Source organism: Patiria miniata, unplaced genomic scaffold (assembly GCF_015706575.1).
Source record: "Patiria miniata isolate m_02_andy unplaced genomic scaffold, ASM1570657v1 HiC_scaffold_22, whole genome shotgun sequence".
NCBI lineage: Eukaryota > Metazoa > Echinodermata > Asteroidea > Valvatida > Asterinidae > Patiria > Patiria miniata.
Genome location: NW_024037061.1, coordinates 533,504 through 551,490, shown reverse-complemented (window position 1 = coordinate 551,490; position 17,987 = coordinate 533,504). Strand labels below are relative to the sequence as shown.

General features: G+C 39.6%; 1 protein-coding gene across 1 annotated transcript; it reads left to right on the top strand.

Moving 5' to 3' along the window:
• The first annotated feature begins 3,714 nt into the window (after nt 1–3,714).
• LOC119729971 (galanin receptor type 1-like) lies at nt 3,715–10,799 on the top strand. The gene is made up of 2 exons (XM_038202761.1): nt 3,715–4,120; nt 9,885–10,799. Exons 1-2 carry the CDS (start codon nt 3,868–3,870, stop codon nt 10,706–10,708), a joined length of 1,077 nt encoding a protein of 358 aa, XP_038058689.1. The 5' UTR covers nt 3,715–3,867; the 3' UTR covers nt 10,709–10,799.
• The last annotated feature ends 7,188 nt before the right edge of the window (nt 10,800–17,987 follow it).

Here is a 17,987-nt window from a genome sequence, read left to right as displayed (position 1 = left end):
AAATCTCCGCCCTCGGCCATGAACGATAAAAACCCTTCCCAATTGCTAGCTGACTGCCGAAATGCTGAGGATATTGTCAAAACTGCATTGAATTTCCCGTTATTTGCTGACAATCGTTATTTCCCTAATCAACAGAGGGCCTACTATAGCCTTGGGAAATGATACTTCTTTGTTTTGCAGTCGTCTCTGGATGGTAAGTCTCAATGACGAAGTGGCTTCCGGGCTGCGGGCGTTGAACCCTTTAATCATAGCATTTGTAGAGTACCTCATCATGGCGTTGCTATACCATAGACGGATTACTCTTAAGGCTGACTGCCGTCCAATGCCGGAACTGTGTGAACCGCAAGGGACACATATATAGAAGGAATACTTTTGGAAATGGGAAACAAACAATAGACTCGTACTGTACAGAGGTTCGATGCACTGACTATAATGGCATTGCTGACAAGATTGTCCGAAGGATCGACGAGTCTTAAGTCATATTTCATGAAAGATTAAATTTCGTCCCTCTTCGAGACTTCTCTCTCAGCAACAGGTTCCGGAACTACATTATGACAAAAAACATTGTTGTTTCACACAGAAGAGAGGAGCCCCTGATAATGTAACATAAAGCTGAGGCGTGAATGATCAACTGCCGCGAATTCAATGCAATCGGCATTGATATTGAGGAATAAAATGTGACCCATCAGACGTCTATAAACCTACTCAGCCGACAGAAATCTTCTTATCATACCCCCGATTACATGGTATACTCGGTAGGAGTTTCCTCTAAACATCTTAAGGATGCAATCCTTCAATCCTCAAAATATTTGCAGCCTTTTTGCTGGAGAGGACTGAAAAGTCTTTTTGAAGTTCACAAACCCAAACAAAAATTAATTGTCGATATTTTCAGGAATGGATATTTCTCACATCTACTGCTTGTTCTACGCTTGTATGAAGGAGGGCCGTTCAGATTGCAATACAACTGTAACATCTTGAGTTTTTATTGTCCAGTTTTCCCATTAGATTCCAAGCTCTAGTTTTCATTATTAATAGTACCATCAAACTGTTGTTTTTCACGGTGATGTAAAACACTGTGTAACATTGTATCATATGCACTCCATACATGTGTATATGATGACATCACAGGCCACAGCTTGACCTCTACTCAGCTGTTGAATACATCACTACCGAATTACTATTATAAAAACGTACCTGGATATAGGTCGTACAGGTACAAACTGACACCCCGTGAAATTATTCCATCTGGCTTGCAGTCACTTACATGAAATCAAGAAATATTGGAAATTTCCGCGATCAGTAGATTGTTTTTTGGAAATACAGTGGACGAAATCGTGTTTCGTGATCAAAAGGTTGTGTATGGTTTTTCACTGTTTTCTCGAAAAGTGTATATCTGAGCTGACAATCCAAGATCAGCTTTTGAACATTCCTCCTTTGGTTTTGAGTGATGCTATTACTGGAAGTGAACAAAATGGCATGGCATGTTAAGCAAATGATCCTATTTTGTCTTGAGGAATGAATCATTGCATTTGAAAACATTAAACAAAACCGGTGAACGCAAATTAATATTAACGTGAGTTTAAAACGAAGTAAAGAAAGCCTAGCCATTTTGCACGGGTGTTTTTCTTTTCATGAATTGTACGTCATCACTAAACGTCATAGGTACATCACGTATACACATCACGTAGACATGATGTGGGGCGCCTCTGAGGCTTTACAGTTGATATTAAATCAACACGAACGCAAAGGGGACAAATTTACCTAACGGTGCCCGGATCTTTCTTAAAAACGAAATAAACACATAAAGTATTTGCGTGGCGTACATTGTACAATGCCATAATGCGGACGGGAATAATGATTGGTCGTCAATATATATACATAAACATATTGTTAGTTTCACATTTCCAATCAAGAACGTGTGGACAATTAAAGATTTTACGAAATATTTGGTGATTTCAGTGGCAATTTCTGACTCTATCCACCCAAACGGTCTTTGAGTTTCAACGTCTCTCGTTTACGTAGTACTTCACCTATTCCTCCAACTTTTACTTTAAATGAATAAACATGTTCCAATTCTTCTTAACAACTTTCATCAAATTCCTGCAATGAAAACCAAATATCTAAACTTCCAAAAATACCTTTAATTCAAACCAACAAAATCAGTATTGAATTTGTGTCTTTTTCTTAAAAACAATGAGAGTTTTGCAATATCAAATTAATAATAATGATAATTATTATTATTATTATAATACCGGAGTCTTATATAGCGCACGTATCTATACCAACAATTATGTACTCAAGGCGCTGGATATTATGTCTATTATTTATTAAAGAAAAGTAAATAAAATTTATGAGAAATATGACACCCATTATAATGTAGCAACTCAAAATGGTTTGCAGCGGCGCATATTGTAGCCACTGCCAGAAACAGCTGGGCAAACTCCTTCTCTTAGCGATAAGTGCTACTGAGTTCTACGGCTTCACGTCCCATCCGAAGGACGAGCCAATAATGGTGAGCTCAAGAGCACAAGCACTGTGTGTCCACGGTCCGAACGTCACGAATGCCTCCGCCAACCCCCCCCCCCCCCCCCAGAAATTGACATTTTCCCGGGAGAAGGCAAATATGTTTTGATCACTCCGCACGCCATTACGTCCACTGCCAGTGGTGACCGTTGTAGCCGATTTTCGGCTAACTTTGATGGATTTTTTGTTACAAAACGAGTTTGACAGAAAATTTGACAGAATAGATTTTTTTTGGCAGTTTTTTTGGCAGAATTTTGCAAAAATGTTTATTTGACAGAAAACATAGCCAAATTGAAAAAAAAACTAAATGTTAAAAAAGCTCCAATCTTTCCAAACAAACCCTTGCATAGGCCTAATGGGGCAGGTTGGTTGGTCTAGTTGCCTTGGAACAGGACTTCGTCTTGACGCAACCGCGTTTTGCCTGAAATCTTTATGTGACTATAGATTGTTTATAATGTAATTTTAACCTTTATTACGGCAGTACTACACATCTGCAGTGTTTATAGTGTATTCCGAGTAATTTTGGGGAATTTGGCATATTTTTAATAAATCTGATAGATTTTTGAAGCGCATTTAGCAGAATATGGCCATGACCGTACGGTCACCCTGGTGCATACGTTACTGATTGCACTTTAAACGGTCTCGGGGTGGTTGCCTGCTGTCCTCTCGTGCGGAAAAAACAAACACTGACATCATAAGATCAATATCAATTTGACGCAAATAAAATGCACGTTTCCCACTCACTGCACTCCCTTTCAGCCCTGCGGTAAAGTCGCTTCGAATAAAATGTGTGTTTTTTTAACAAACACAGTGTCGCGTGAAATATAAATGTCTATAGGCGAGCGCGGACATTCGGGAGCATTATTTTTAAGGAATTTCTATGAACAAAAAAAATTGGGACAGAGCTGGGGAGGTCTTGACCCCCAAAATCCTTTCTAGGAACATTTCCTCCTTTTCGATACCGTATTTTTTCAATAAGTCAATTATTTTTGGTGAAATGTATTTTGGACAATTTTTGAGGAACAGCAGACAGACAGACAGACCGACCGACCGAGCGAGCGAGCGATCGACCTACCGCCAAGTGACACGTGGAAGCTCCAGGCAGAGCTTTATACATGAAAGTGTAAAGACCTTTGTAGCACTCACATTTGTGAAAAAAATCAATCAGTTGTACTTTCGAATCAGGGAAACCTGAGACGTGTGTCTCGCGGGGACACCTTTAATCGAAGTGGTGAGATTTAAGAGTGGCGTGGGCAGACAAGGCAACAATTGCCGATCGGTCTGTGAGACATCGAGAGTAACATCTTCAGTCATCAACAGCAACAGTTTGCAACGGCAAGCAGGATGATCACGAAGGGGTACGGGGATAGTAGCCCGGAACGGGACCGAGACTGGTCTGCCGAGGGATCCTTCGAGGACCAGGTATGGCTGAGGGCCGTCTACGGTGTCATAGCCGTGCTTGGCATCACCGGCAACGCCTTGGTCATGTTCACGGTGGCCAGGGTGCCCTCGCTACGCTCCTTGACCAACATGTTCATCGTGAGCTTGGCCGTCTGCGATCTCATCACCTCGGTGTTTCTTATCCCGCTTCATCTCGGTGAGTCAGTTTCAAACCTAATTTATTTTTCACATTTTCTCTTTGTCTGTTAGCGTGGAATTAGGAGCAAGCTAGCGGTGAGGGGTGGGCACACCACGTTCCGTTTGTGGTCTTGGCCCTAAAATCGCTCAGAAATTCAAGATTACACAACGAGCTTTTACTGTGTTGAAACCTGAAAATGGGGCCCTAATTGCTTCAGTTTTCCATTATACCCTTGTTGATACGCCAGTGATTTTGTATAGGTGCTATTTAGAATAACCGTTTGAGTGTAGCATTATGTTACAGTGTAAGGTCCAAAAACTTGCACTTGTTTTTTTTATTAAACAATTATCACTAAAATCAAGCTTTTCAGAACAGAAATGAGACGAAATGTTCGGAATAAGGCATTGCCTTCCTACTGAACGGGAAATAAACGTGCACAAATATGAAGCATCCGAATAATGTGGTGTGGACGTTCGATGACAGTAATTAAGAACGCGTATAGGGACATTTACATATACCTGCAAATGTACCTCAATATCTTCTGATTTAACGAAAAAAAAGTCTTGCTCAAACTTAAGATGGGACTGATAAATAGACCTACCCTTTGAAATTATTCCGCATGAAATGGTGTCATTTGCAAGAAAACAATCTTGACGGTCGTTTGAGAAAATGTGCCTGCGAGTACTTTGGGTTTTTTTTTTTTACATGCGTTCGCATATCGCGATGAAGCAAGACGCCTGACCTAGATCTGATAATTCAAGCACATAATTTCTGATAATTAACGAAATTAAGTATTGTCAACATTCGTTTTACTTTCGCTGTTTTTCATTTTCGTTAACAACTTTATAATTCAAATTTTTCATATTTTTATGGATTTACATTTCAGTTTAAGTTATACTTCGTGAAAATTGTCAGCCGACCCCAATCTATTTGATACTGTTTTAAAAAAAATACAGTGAACGGAACACTGCGAGATTGTTTTCTTTGCATTTTGTAGACTGCTCGATAGCCCCATCCAAGATTTGGAAATCGAGTTAAGAAACCATCGCCAGAGTGGCTTGTTTTCAATAAACCTCGAAAAGTCAATCAACATGAATAAAATCAGGTAACAATTAAGACACTCGTGGGGAGAAACTTCAAAGTGAATGGATGAAACAAGGACACACATGCTCCAGACTTGTTAACAATGTCTGCTGAAAGTCAGGTCGAAACAATTTGGCCATAAACAAAGGTCGGACAACGACAGCTGACCCCTCAATGAAGCGCAGATATTAACCGTCGCGAAATTGAAGTGCCCAACCTGCGAGTTATCAACAATCAAGTACATAGGAGGTGCTTCATTTGAGCCCGATAATTTATAGAAATAATGGGTACAGATGGATAAGAAATATCCTCTTCGACTGATGGTGGAAATTGGTGAGGCGTTCGGAGAGGTCGAACGGGTCGAATCTACTCAGTCCAGTCCCTCAACAATTAAAAAATATGGACATCACGATAACTCTGTGTTGGGATGAAAGCAGGGAGTCTTGACAAGTGAAGGGTCGGCAGCTGAGCTGCTGCGGTGAATTCAGCCATTTACAATCAAACGAAGAAACCTTGATTTAAGTAAAGAATCAGTTTAGGGCAAATGTGACTGCAGTGTGATGCTAATGGACATGTCTCTCTTCACTTTCTAGTGAGTGAGGCATAGTCCAATAACCATTGCTCCTCTTCTTATTTCTTGTTTTTATTGTGGGATGATCTGTTGAAACAAGCACTTTATAGCCATCCTCATTGATTCCAAATACAACTGAGATTTAAATCTTATGAATTAAGACTGAAACATTATTTTTACCGTCAGATTTTGTATTTTGAATATGGGGAACAATTCAACTCTTTTTCCCTAGAAAAATTTGTGGTTTTTTTCTATTTTCATTTTCAATTTTTCCTTTATTCGTGGAGGCGGGAAAACGTGTTTTTTTTAATTATATTTTTTAATGGATATTCATCAACTCGTAGACCGTTAAATTGGTATTAGTGGTGGACAGCTGAATTTTGTGATCTCATTATTAAAATAGACACGACTTGGGAATAGAGTATGCAAATTACGTGAAATGTTCACAGTTACTACTCATTAACATGTTCTTTATCCCAATTATATTTTTACAAAATGGAGCGTGCCATTTTATTTTTTTTCATACGGTCACTTTCTTTTTGACCCGCCATGTATTCATTTTTTCATCTGTGATAAACACAAATTGAGCTACTGCCATGGTCACACAAAAATAGAGTCTAATTGCCTGCCTCGTCTCCTTCCTAAATGTCACTTGCATTTGCATGAGTCGAGAAGAATTGTGTTCCATTAATCGCTATATGCTGTTTACGGCCATCACAATAAACTATTAATATATTGGCAATATGTCGTACGATGGCTAGGTACAAAACACAGAGGCCTGCGCACTGAGCCATGAATCCTAAAGTACATCTCGCCCACCACATTCAGTTTGTGACAGCGCCCTTCTATTGTGTCGGCCATATTCTCCAATAGGCTAATGGCGATGATGACGGCGGGCAGATTAACAGAAGATGGATCAGGCAAATATGGTTCATCAATCTTCTATAGTATATGTAACGTTATTGACATTAAACAAAAATAAAATGGCATTACATTTCAGCCTTAGCCAGGCCTTCTTCAGAGGTAAATGACAGAGGAACAAGAAACAAACATGTAGGGGACACACAAACATGCAGGGTTGGAAGGAGAATCACAAAGAGGGATGGGGGGGCAGACCAATCCATATATGGCTACCATCTCTCAATTTTTTTGGACTACATGTACATGACTGAAATTTAAAAAAATAAATCAATATTTTCTTGCTCCAAATTTTAGTCGAATCAGGTTTTAAGTTGCATTTAAATATCCGTTGGTGGTCATTGCTGAAACCAAGGGCTGGCTGTGGAGTTTAGGGTCCGAGTTCCTATAACAGATGAAACATCCACCTTTAACTTTTTACTTTTGTCAAGTTTCAAAATATTCAAGTTTTGCAAAAACCAGTACAAATTGTCGTACTCCTAAGTTAGAGTTTCTTCGTCAGATTTACACTTTATAGTAGTTAAACAATATAAAAAAAAACAATATCTTTAAAAAAGTGGCAAAAATATATGGAGTTCATCAAATAAGGTTTTCCCCTTCTTTAAATTAGGTTGTTTCCAATTTTTTAAATTGATTGTGACAATAACAAATTCTGTTGCCATGTTGTAATTTATGGCATGATGCAAACACGAAGAGCACTCGCATGACACAATAATTTAAGCAGGTACAAGTGATTCCTAACTTTCAATCACTTCCTTTACATCCCCATGAACATCAACATCTTTAGGACAGACTGTTCAGCTGTAATTAGTGTCTTGTTGTTTATTTAGATTATTGTTATTTATTATCCGCGGTCTCGGTCTCGGTCTCGGACCATTTCGGTCTCGGTCTCGGTCCGCCTTGAAGGGGCTGGTCTCGGTCTCGGTCTCGGTCTCGCAACTTCAGGTCTCGGTCTTGGTCTCGGTCTCGGACTATCCGGTCTCGACTACAACACTGGCTAAATGTTTGGGTTTTTTTGCGCCCCGATCTGTTGTGACTTTTTAGTCTCGAGTCTTGCGCATCTTTTGATACCAAAAACATAAAATTCGGAAAACGGGTTGCCGCGCAGCGAAAAATTATCCGGCGCTGCACGCCGTGAAAACTTAGGCCTACGTGGTGTACACGAAGCAGAACTACCATTCATATGAATATGAATAATTAATTGAATAATTTATATGAATAATCAATTAATATGAATAATTAATTGGCCATAATTTCAGATCCCTTTTAACTATAATCGTGAAATTTTGAGGATATGTTTATGTTAAGTTGTACTATGTATGTACCGAGTTTTATCATTTTTCGTCACCCGACCGGCGACATCTTAGGGGGGGGGGGTGGAATCCGTCCCCCTCCCTGGCTGTGAAATGGTCAAAATAACCCTGCTCTTTTAGCGTTTATATGGATTGGGAAAAGAAAAACAAAAGTAATGGAGCGAAAACACTCAGCGCAAGGCAATTATATTTCATATCTAAAAAGAGAATGGAAAATTTGATTAATTTATGAAATATCATCCACAGTTCAAACCTCCTTCTCTTGCCTGAGAGAGAGAAAAAATAAGGATCGCTATTTTGTAATCGGTGCGAAACTGGCGAGTTTCTCTTTACGTCTACAGGGAAATTGCACCAAATTATAGGGTCGATGAATTTTACAAGGCAGTGTGCACGTTTACACAATTGATCGTATAGATAGGACGAGCTAAAAGGCGCTTCTTGTTTTCGTGCCCTTAAACGAAATCGTTCACTCTTTTTTAGTATAGGCCCTAACAGTGCAGCCACTTTGAATATAGAAAAAGGTGAAGCCGTGTCTTTCGTTTCAATACACGTCCCGTTAGCCCATTACATCATTTGAAAGGGGCCCCTTTCAATTTGTTTTCCGCGTTACCTTTGCAAAAATGTTTTTTCCCGACCCGAGCTTTCCTGACTTTTTAGCCTTGAGTCTTGCGCATCTTTTGATACCAAACCATAAAACTAAATTTCCTATATATGTAGTGTACACAAAGCAGATTTACCATTGGTGCATATGAATAATTAATTAGCCATAATTCCAAAACCCTTAAACCTATATAGACATGAAATATCTTGGGTACGTTTAAACTAAGGTGTTCTGTGCATACACCGAGTTTCATAATTTTTCGTCACTCGATGGCCGAGATCTAAGGGGGGGGGGCGTAATCTGCCTCCCCCGGCTGTGAGACGGTCAAAATAACCCGGCCCCTAGTTAAATATACGAAATCTACTTGACATCCGTTTTTGGTTAATTGTACCGAAAAGTGCACTTTTTTTTGATTTTTACAAATTTCAATGCTTTACCTGAGGGCGCTGTTCCTGAGGGCGCTGTTCCTGTGATACCATTATAGGAAGACATTGTTAACTTAAGGGGTTTCTGTTCAAATTGCGAACCCCAAAACTGCGCACTTTTAATGGGGCGCTGTTCAAATCAGAGGATAATTAACACTAAACATGTATTACAGAGTATTGAACAAATACCCTCTTCAAAAGCAGACTCGGTCCGTATTTTCTGCACAGGCAGACATACCAGTAGAATTGTTTTGGTGTCAGAGCGGGGGGGGGGGGGTCGCATTATATGGTAATGTATTTGTTATGATAATAAAAAAAATACAAGGCTGAAGGATTGTCACAGGCCTAGCACCAAAAATGAAAGCACCTTACTGCAACATGTTCACCTTTATTTTGTTAAAGCGACTAGTCTTGGCCGAACGGGCTTCTTTGTTTTATTATTCTTCACTTCTGGCTATCCCTACGTTTTATGTTTGAGTAATAGCGCCCTCTTCGGTGACATGTAAAACGAATGCCGGTGACTTTGCTGCCACCAAGCGGCGTGGGAATCACCGATTCACGTTCAGACACCGATTCACGTTCAATGTGCAGACTGACCACTTCTCCCTGAAACTTACACTGCAAGAACTGGAGTGTTAAATTTAAACCATTAGTACCTATATAGGACCATCTGGTGTTAAATTTTACTGGAGTTGGACGTCCTATATAGATACCGAATGGTGTTAAATTAACACTACAGTTTTTGCAGTGTAGTCAGGAATTCTGTTCTATTTGAGCTCAATGTATTAACCTCCTTGGTTTTTTTTGCGATTCGATTATTCTAAAAATTAATATCAGATTCATAACTTGCTTTTCTTTTTATCCCCCATAGGATTCGCAATTTCCGTGCCACCAGGTGTTGCAGGCGACCTGCTGTGCCGTCTACTGCTGTCCAAGTTCCCCCTCTGGACCAGCTTCATCGCCTCAGTGCTCACTCTGACTTGCGTCACCTTAGAGAGGTACTCAAGCATCGTGCACCCCTTCCGCTACGAGGCGCTCTTCACCCCCCGGAAAGCCATCGGCATGATCATTTGCATATGGGCCATGGCCGTGCTCATGAATAGTTATTTCTTCTACATATTTTACAGCGACAGCGGCCGATGCATCATCCAGTGGCAGAGCACGGCCTGGCGGACGTTTGTGGGCGTGGCCAACTTCTCGGTCATTTACATCTTCCCGCTGAGCCTGATGGGCTTCTCCTACTGGCGGATCATGCATAATTTGCATAAGAGCGCCATGAATATGCGCCAATCAACGTCGTCAAATGGTACAGAGAACCAGCTGTCGAGGGATCTCCTCACCGCGCGCAAGAAAGTCGTCAAGATGCTGCTCACGGTCGTGGTGACTTTCGCCGTCTGCTGGGCCCCAAACCAGTTCATGTTCTTCGCCTACATGTGCGGCTGGAACCTAGACTTCTCTGCCTGGTATTACCACGCCAGCGTACTGCTTGCGTTCTGTAACTCGTGCATGAACCCGATCATTTATGGATTTAAGAGCAAGCAATATCGTGGAACGCTCAAGAAGGCACTTGGCTGTAGAAACAAAGTCGGGGCTCGCGCAAATATGTTATGTAGCATGACCAGGTTTGGTGGTACCGCAGAGATAAGAGGCTGTCCGGAAGACCAACGGCCGAAGGACTACATCAGGCCCAGGTGAAACAATTAATAATCATTTGTGGTTGACAAACCACATGGAGCTTGGTTCGCCTGTATGATACACCATAAAGAAGCAGAGCTAGCGCAAAAGACCACATTGGAAAAACTGAAGTGTTTTTATTTTTATATTTAAAGTCGACACATCATTAACATGCACTTGTGATTTGAAACTTGCTTTGCACAGTACTTTGTTCACAATGAAAACCACGCAATCGCTTTTTAAAGGGCCTGTGCAGTACTTTTGTCTAATCACGATTTCTTTAATATACAAGTAATTGTGTGTTTATATCGCTGCTACGTCAGTATTTATTTGTGTAACAATCTACATAAGGTGTGTACCATATGAAGCATCTGGAATCATCATAACTATCACCACTGTCGACCAATAAATAAAGTTAATCATATTTTTATTCGACTAGATAGCATAACTTATTAACATATAACATAATTTATTGTACACTTATGCAGTTATTTGAAACATGAAAAATTAAATTGTCTGTAGTTTATAGCTTGCGCTGTTTCAGTTTTCACAAATGTCAAAATATCGCAAAGGAAGTGTGAACACAGTTTTGCAGGATGCCGCTGACTACCAAGCTCCCTCAAAGCTTTAAAATACAAAGGAAGCTTCTTCAGTAACGATTGTACGCTTGGGAGTACTATCACAAAAGAGTGACTCGTTTTGTTAATTACATCGCGTCGTGTCAATTGCCGAGGCCAGCTGATTACAACGCTGTTGTCAGGACAACGTTGGGACAACAGATTAACCATAAAATTATGCCATGAACATCCACGTCACCTCTGTATTCCCCTTTAAAGAACGTATACAATGTACTTTACGCAACCTGTTACTTGAGCAGACGTCATGGACCGGCCTACATTTTAAGAGGGATTCCGAGACAAACACTGAAGATTTATTCCTAAAAAGCTGGAAATAGCGACCTGTAGTGGTGAATTTTGAAGCCAAATGCCGTTTGATTCGATGAATGGGCTCTATTGAAGCTTCTTCATATCAGTTGTTAATTGTACGCTTGGGATTCATAAAAGAGAGGCTCTTTCTGTTATATCGCTTCGTGCCAATCTCCAAGTCCTATTGATTTGGAGTGTTTTGAAGCACAAATGCCAATCGCAAGCACGGCACCGTTTTATTCACGTTTGAAATCAGCTACGTGACTGATGCGTTATACTTAAATATTGGAAATATATAGGTAGAATTCGAAGACTAGCTTTTTGTAAAGGCTATTTTTGGAAATTATCAATCAAACCGTACATGCTGTGAGAGACCAGACATTAATGGGGGATATTTTTTAAGATTTGAAGGTTTGCATGGTGGAAAAATACTAAGACAAGATAAGTTTGCGGTGACACCATGTGAATAAATCTCTTTTGTGAGTATGTTTGGTTCTGAAAAGAACTGGAGGGACTCAACGTTTCGAACAGTATGCTCTGCCCGTCGTCGGGAGAATTTTTTACATTGCCTTAGTCTAGTTCCCAGACGTATTTACTTAAAACTGAATGATTCTTAAGTCAGGAGTGCTGGATTGTAACCAGTACTGATTGTAACACACAGAAACCGACGAAAAAGCACGTGCTAATGAAAAGAGGTTTTAGCCTCAGTTCAGCTGACCATGACGTAATACCTCCCACGCCCACAGGGCGGTGCGGCATTCAGTCGAGCCAATGAAAACATCGTTGCATTAGCACGTGAGTTTTCGTCGGTAGCTAATGTGTTACCATTCAGCACTCCAGACCAGACTCGACTCAAGAACCATTCAGTTTTACGAAAATGGGTCTAGGAACGCGATCAGGAGGTCTTAGAAGTTCCTTGATGTCCGCGCCAACCTATAACTCTGGATAATCTATTAGCTGCTAGAAGGGCAGTCACAGGCCACCATATTACAACTCTCATAACAATAAACGTGCAAAGAAATCTATTATAATTTAACATCTTAAACTCTTCATCTTTTTTTGTTAGGCTTTCCCGGCTATTTTAAAACGTTTATCATTCGAATTCACCGTTTCTTTTATTCAAATTCGTCCATGAACATTGATTTAGTCCACTTCAGATGTTTAATTTCATCTTTTGTCAGACAATTTCAAATTCATTTCAAGCAAATTCAAACAATGAATACACGTTTTCCTATACTTGGGTATTCGATTTCGTCTCGTCTATGCCAAAACTTGTTATTCAGAAATCAAATTCGTCTAATTGATTTATATAAGACGAGTTCAATCCCGGAATGCTGCCATTTGTCAACAGCTTACTGAATTAGATCTGTAATGACGAATATTCGCGACCCTGTGACTTATTTTAAAGAGGGTGACCACATTTTGAAATTGAATGGTAAATGAATAAATTGGGTTTGTTAAAAGCGTGTGGAATTTTTCTCGGACGAAATTGAATGTAAATTTTATTGAATATGAATGAAAATGTTTTTTTTTTAAGTCGGGTAATGCAGTCATATTTTAAAAAGTTAAAACTAATGTTTGACTATACATTTATTTTTTCATCAATGTTCGATGGGAGTGGTTCATACTGGTTCCCGTAGCATATCCAAATGGAGAGATTTGAAACCAGCGCGTAGCTTCAAATGCATGTACAGCGCGCAATGGTCGATGAGCTATCCACGTTTTTACATATGAAGATCAGTGGGGCTACACCTTTTAAAGGGGATTCAAAGTTAATTACTGAGACTGCTTCACTATGTGACATCAACTAAACTGTTTTATTAGCAATTAAAAGCGAATAGTGTTTCCATCCAGTTCCTTTAATTTTTCGTAAATCTGTTTCCGAAAAAAAAAAACCATACAATTATGCGCCTGTCAATTGGTCACCGTCACCACGAAGTGACACTAAAGCACGGTTCATACTCGGCGCGAAAGCGAAAGCGAACGCGAATTTGTGACGACATGGCAAGTATTCGCGTTGCGAATTCGCAAAAGTTGAACACATTTCAACTCGGACGAATTTCGCAGCGAATGTTTCATGACGTCAACTTCGCTTCGCATTCGCTTTTGCATGAAGTATGAACCGCGCTTCACATCGAAAAATCGATATTTTGCGATTTTGATATTTTTCCTAATTTGTGATTACTGACACATAATCTATCACCTTTTAAGAAGTTACTATAGGCCTACACAGAGTTAATTAGTTTTGTCAAAATATTAATTGACATTAATTAACGTTTGTAACTTAATGGGTAAAAACCAGAAAATGCGTTTTTACGAAGTGTACTATAGTACCATTCTTTCGCGTGCAAACTGCCTGCACACTACGTGTCAAAAACGGGTTTTGCGTTTTCACGAAGTAACACAAATGCCACGTGATATGCCCAACCCATTTTTGGCGTTTTCGCTAAGTAACGCTAAGCCCATAGATAATACACATATGCTAAACGTCACTTCGCGAAAACTCGAACATAGCGTTCTTATCTGATTTTTGAGTTTTCACGAAGTGTACTTATGGTGAATTAGTTTGATTACTCATTAATAACTATTTTGTTCAATAAAAATCATATATAAACGTGCCATTCAAGATCCCAGCTTTCAGACAATGCAACAAAATATGACTTTTGCGGCTAAAACGATATTCAGACCACCGTTTCAAAACATCGTCAACTGAAATCACTAGTATCTCGAAAAACACATATTTTCCACTTTGCGGGGATTAAAGTCGCTTCGTGGTGACGGTGACGTTGTTTACCCCACTGCTCCCCCACCAGGGACTGCCACACCCAAGACGTGGGGACTGTCACTTTTGAAGTTACAAAATCAACACCGGCCTCGGGCAAAATGTATGTGACAATCTCCGACCGTGCTCCGACATACATACGTGGGGAGCAGTAGTGACTGCCTTACCATGTTGTACGCCAATGGTAACAATGTATTTTGAGTGACCAAAATCCTCACCCTGGGTCTTGAAAAACGTGACCAAGTCCCAACATAGGACCGTGGGGCAGTGTGTGTGTGTGTGTGTGGGGGGGGGGGGACATTTGACAGGCGCATTACGTCAAGCAGCGAGCAAGTATGTATCATTTTCGTCAACACACCAAATGACATTTTCATCGTTCACTTCATCTTTCCAGATGAAGCAATAGGCTTATCATATATATTAAAAAAAAAGATAAATGTAGACAGATAATGTGCATGATATGATAAATAGGTCGTGCCGAATTATACGTGGCTGCGGCCGCAAATCACAACCATGGACAGGTGTAATTTCAAGCCGCAGCCCGGTAGTTCGGACACGCCCTTTTGTAAATCTAACAAAAACCGAATAATCGTGACACCACACGTAGCCTTGACCAAGGCTGTCAAGCTTGTTCCCCGGACGAGCTTGTTCCCGCTACCGCACACCGTACCTGTACAGCTTTAGTCCAAAGCTCAACGCAGCGCACACTAGCCACAACGGTCCCCTGAAATTCTTCTGCTTGTGCTTTGCCTGCACAAGTACATGTACGTGCAGAAGCACAACCAAGGGGATCGTTAAGGCTGGCGCTAGTACCGGTAGTGTGCGTGGCGGTGTGCCAATAGTACAACTACATGTACAGGGATACCGGACAAAATTAATCAGCCTAAGCTGAACAGTATTGGGAACAAGCTTACTTGGAGAACAAGCTTGACAGCCTTGGTGAAGGCTACATCACACTTGGTTTTCTCTGTAACTGAAAGGTAAGCTGAATTGTTTACAAAACAACACACGAAGGGTTTCATTAATACGATAATGAGAATAAAATTAGAGCTGTCGCATCAACAAATTAACGCTTAAATAGATAAGTGCCTCTTTTGGTAGCACATAGGTGCATAACGTAAATATTGAAAATGACTGCAAAATTGAATTAAAGCTGACATGCAAGCTCTTTACACCGAACATATAAACGCTAATAGAAAGTTTCAAAGTGATAATCAGATATGCCATAAAGGGCGTCCGACTAGGTGCATGCATAATATAGCTATAAAGTGGGGCGAAAAGATTGACATGAGAGGGAGTTGAATCCGCAACCTACACATTACCTTACCGGTAATTCGGAGCACTATTCCGGCGGTTACAGGTTCGATTCACGCTCCTATCAGTTTCTTCGTTCAATAATAACTATAATAATAACTAGATTTATAGTGTCCTTGTTGATATCGTTCTCTACACTCTGTTGATAAAAGATTTTTAGCATTATTTTCTTGACTTTTAGTGCGCGTTACAACTTTAACTATATATGACATTAATATATCACTGATTTCGACAAAAGGTGAGCTTAATGATTTCACACAAAGTGCATAAAGTGTTTTAATAATAATAAAGATTATGAAAAATTACAGCTCACACATTTCACACCGGTCAAATCAACGCTAGTTTTGCGGTCACAAATAAGTTTTGCGGTTTATAGGGCGACACATTATGTGTTGCCCTAATAAGGTGTGTCGCCCTATTAGAGCAAAAGGTGTGTCGCCCTAATCGTTCAATAATAGCTATAATATTAACTAAGTTAGTGTCTTTGTTGCTATCGTTCCATAAACTCTGTTGGTAAAAGATATTTAGCATTATTTTTCTAACTTTCAGTGCGCGTTATAATTTCAACAATTGTATGGCATTAATCTATCACTGATCTCGACAAATGGTGAGCTTAATTATTTCACACAAAGTGCATAAAGTGTTTAAATAATAATAAGATTATGAAATTTAAAAAAACAACTGACACAATTTCACACCGGCAAAATCAACGCTAATTTTGCGGTCTCAAAAAAGTGTACCAAAATCAAACAATTAGGTTAGTTAAAATTTAAAAAGAAAAAAGAAAAAAGGGACACTAACTAGGTGCGTAAGAAGCCATCATAGAGTAATTATAAAGCTGACCAAATACATTGACTGTAGCGGAATTAGAACTTTCGACCGGTCGATTAACTGGTAGAGGTTCAAATCCAACTCCGCGCTAAGTTTATTTGTTCAACCTAATAAATATTGAACAAAGACATATGACATAATTAGGAGCCGCATGGATAGCATGGATAGCTCAGTTGGTAGAGCACCGGAACGGCAATCCGGAGGTCGCAGGTTCAAACCCCGCTCCAGTAAATCTCTTATTTAACAGTTAATTATAGTATAAATTAATCTTAAATATTCTCACATTGGTCCGAACCCTTAGTGCTGAAATTCAGCATTTTTGTACGTTTCAGTACGCGATACAATTTCAACTATAACATTCATCCATCAGCGATTACTCCAACAAAATTAAAGATTTAAAAATATAGTACATTTGCTTTTGGTGGAATTTTTTGTTTCATTTGAAGCAACAAAATCTCTCAAAATCTTAAGACGGGTGCATTGCAACTAACTTGTTAGTGGATATACTAAACAATTTGAGAAATCAGAGAAAAAGTATGCACAATTATTGGGGTATTGCAACTAAATTCCGTTGCAAATGCATGTAAAAAAAAAACGGTGCCCGCGAGCACATCTACTTAAACCAGTTAAATAATTACACATGGTATTTGGTACCAGCCCTATATTCAATTGGAGCAAGTGCTTTTTCTCGTTAACTCGGTAGGTACGTTTCAGAGTAATACAAATGTACCTACGTGCCTTTAAAAGTAACGGCATATAAGGTTTATTTCTAACAATTGTGTTTCAGTCTATGATATCATTGAATTTGAGATATACTACAATGGTGGATATTATCAATTATACACAACACATGACTTTTTAAACTCTTTATTAAAAAACAACTTTAATATTGTGCAAAATATAAGACAGAACGGCAACTCTATGCATTCGTTTGTAAAAGGTTATTGATAAATTGTCCTATTATATAGACATTGTGGAAATAACTTATTATCAAAAAAAATCTGGGTGCCGCTAGAGGGCGTGTGGGGTGTCACCACCGCCAGCATTTCGTTTTTGGTCGGACAAACCATGTAACTACTCTTAATAAAATGGAATAGTATGTTTCATGACTTAAATAAGTCGTTTTAAAGATTTTGTTTATTCATCAAAACAGCAATCCCATGCCAAAATGCACTCAAAGCACACCTTGGACGTCTGCTGCCCATAAATTGGCGGCGACATTAGGCTGTCCTCATTCCAATGAATTAAACTATGTTCATAAATTTTGACATGGGATAGCTAATTTGTAACTCATGAACAAGAAATCTTTGGAATGGTTTGATAGTTAGATCGATTTACTAATGATTTACTATGATGAACCATATCATGCACCAAGGGCGGATCCAGGGGGAGGGGCAACGGGGGCATTCCGCCCCCCCCCCAAAAAAAAATGCTGAGCATAGTTTAA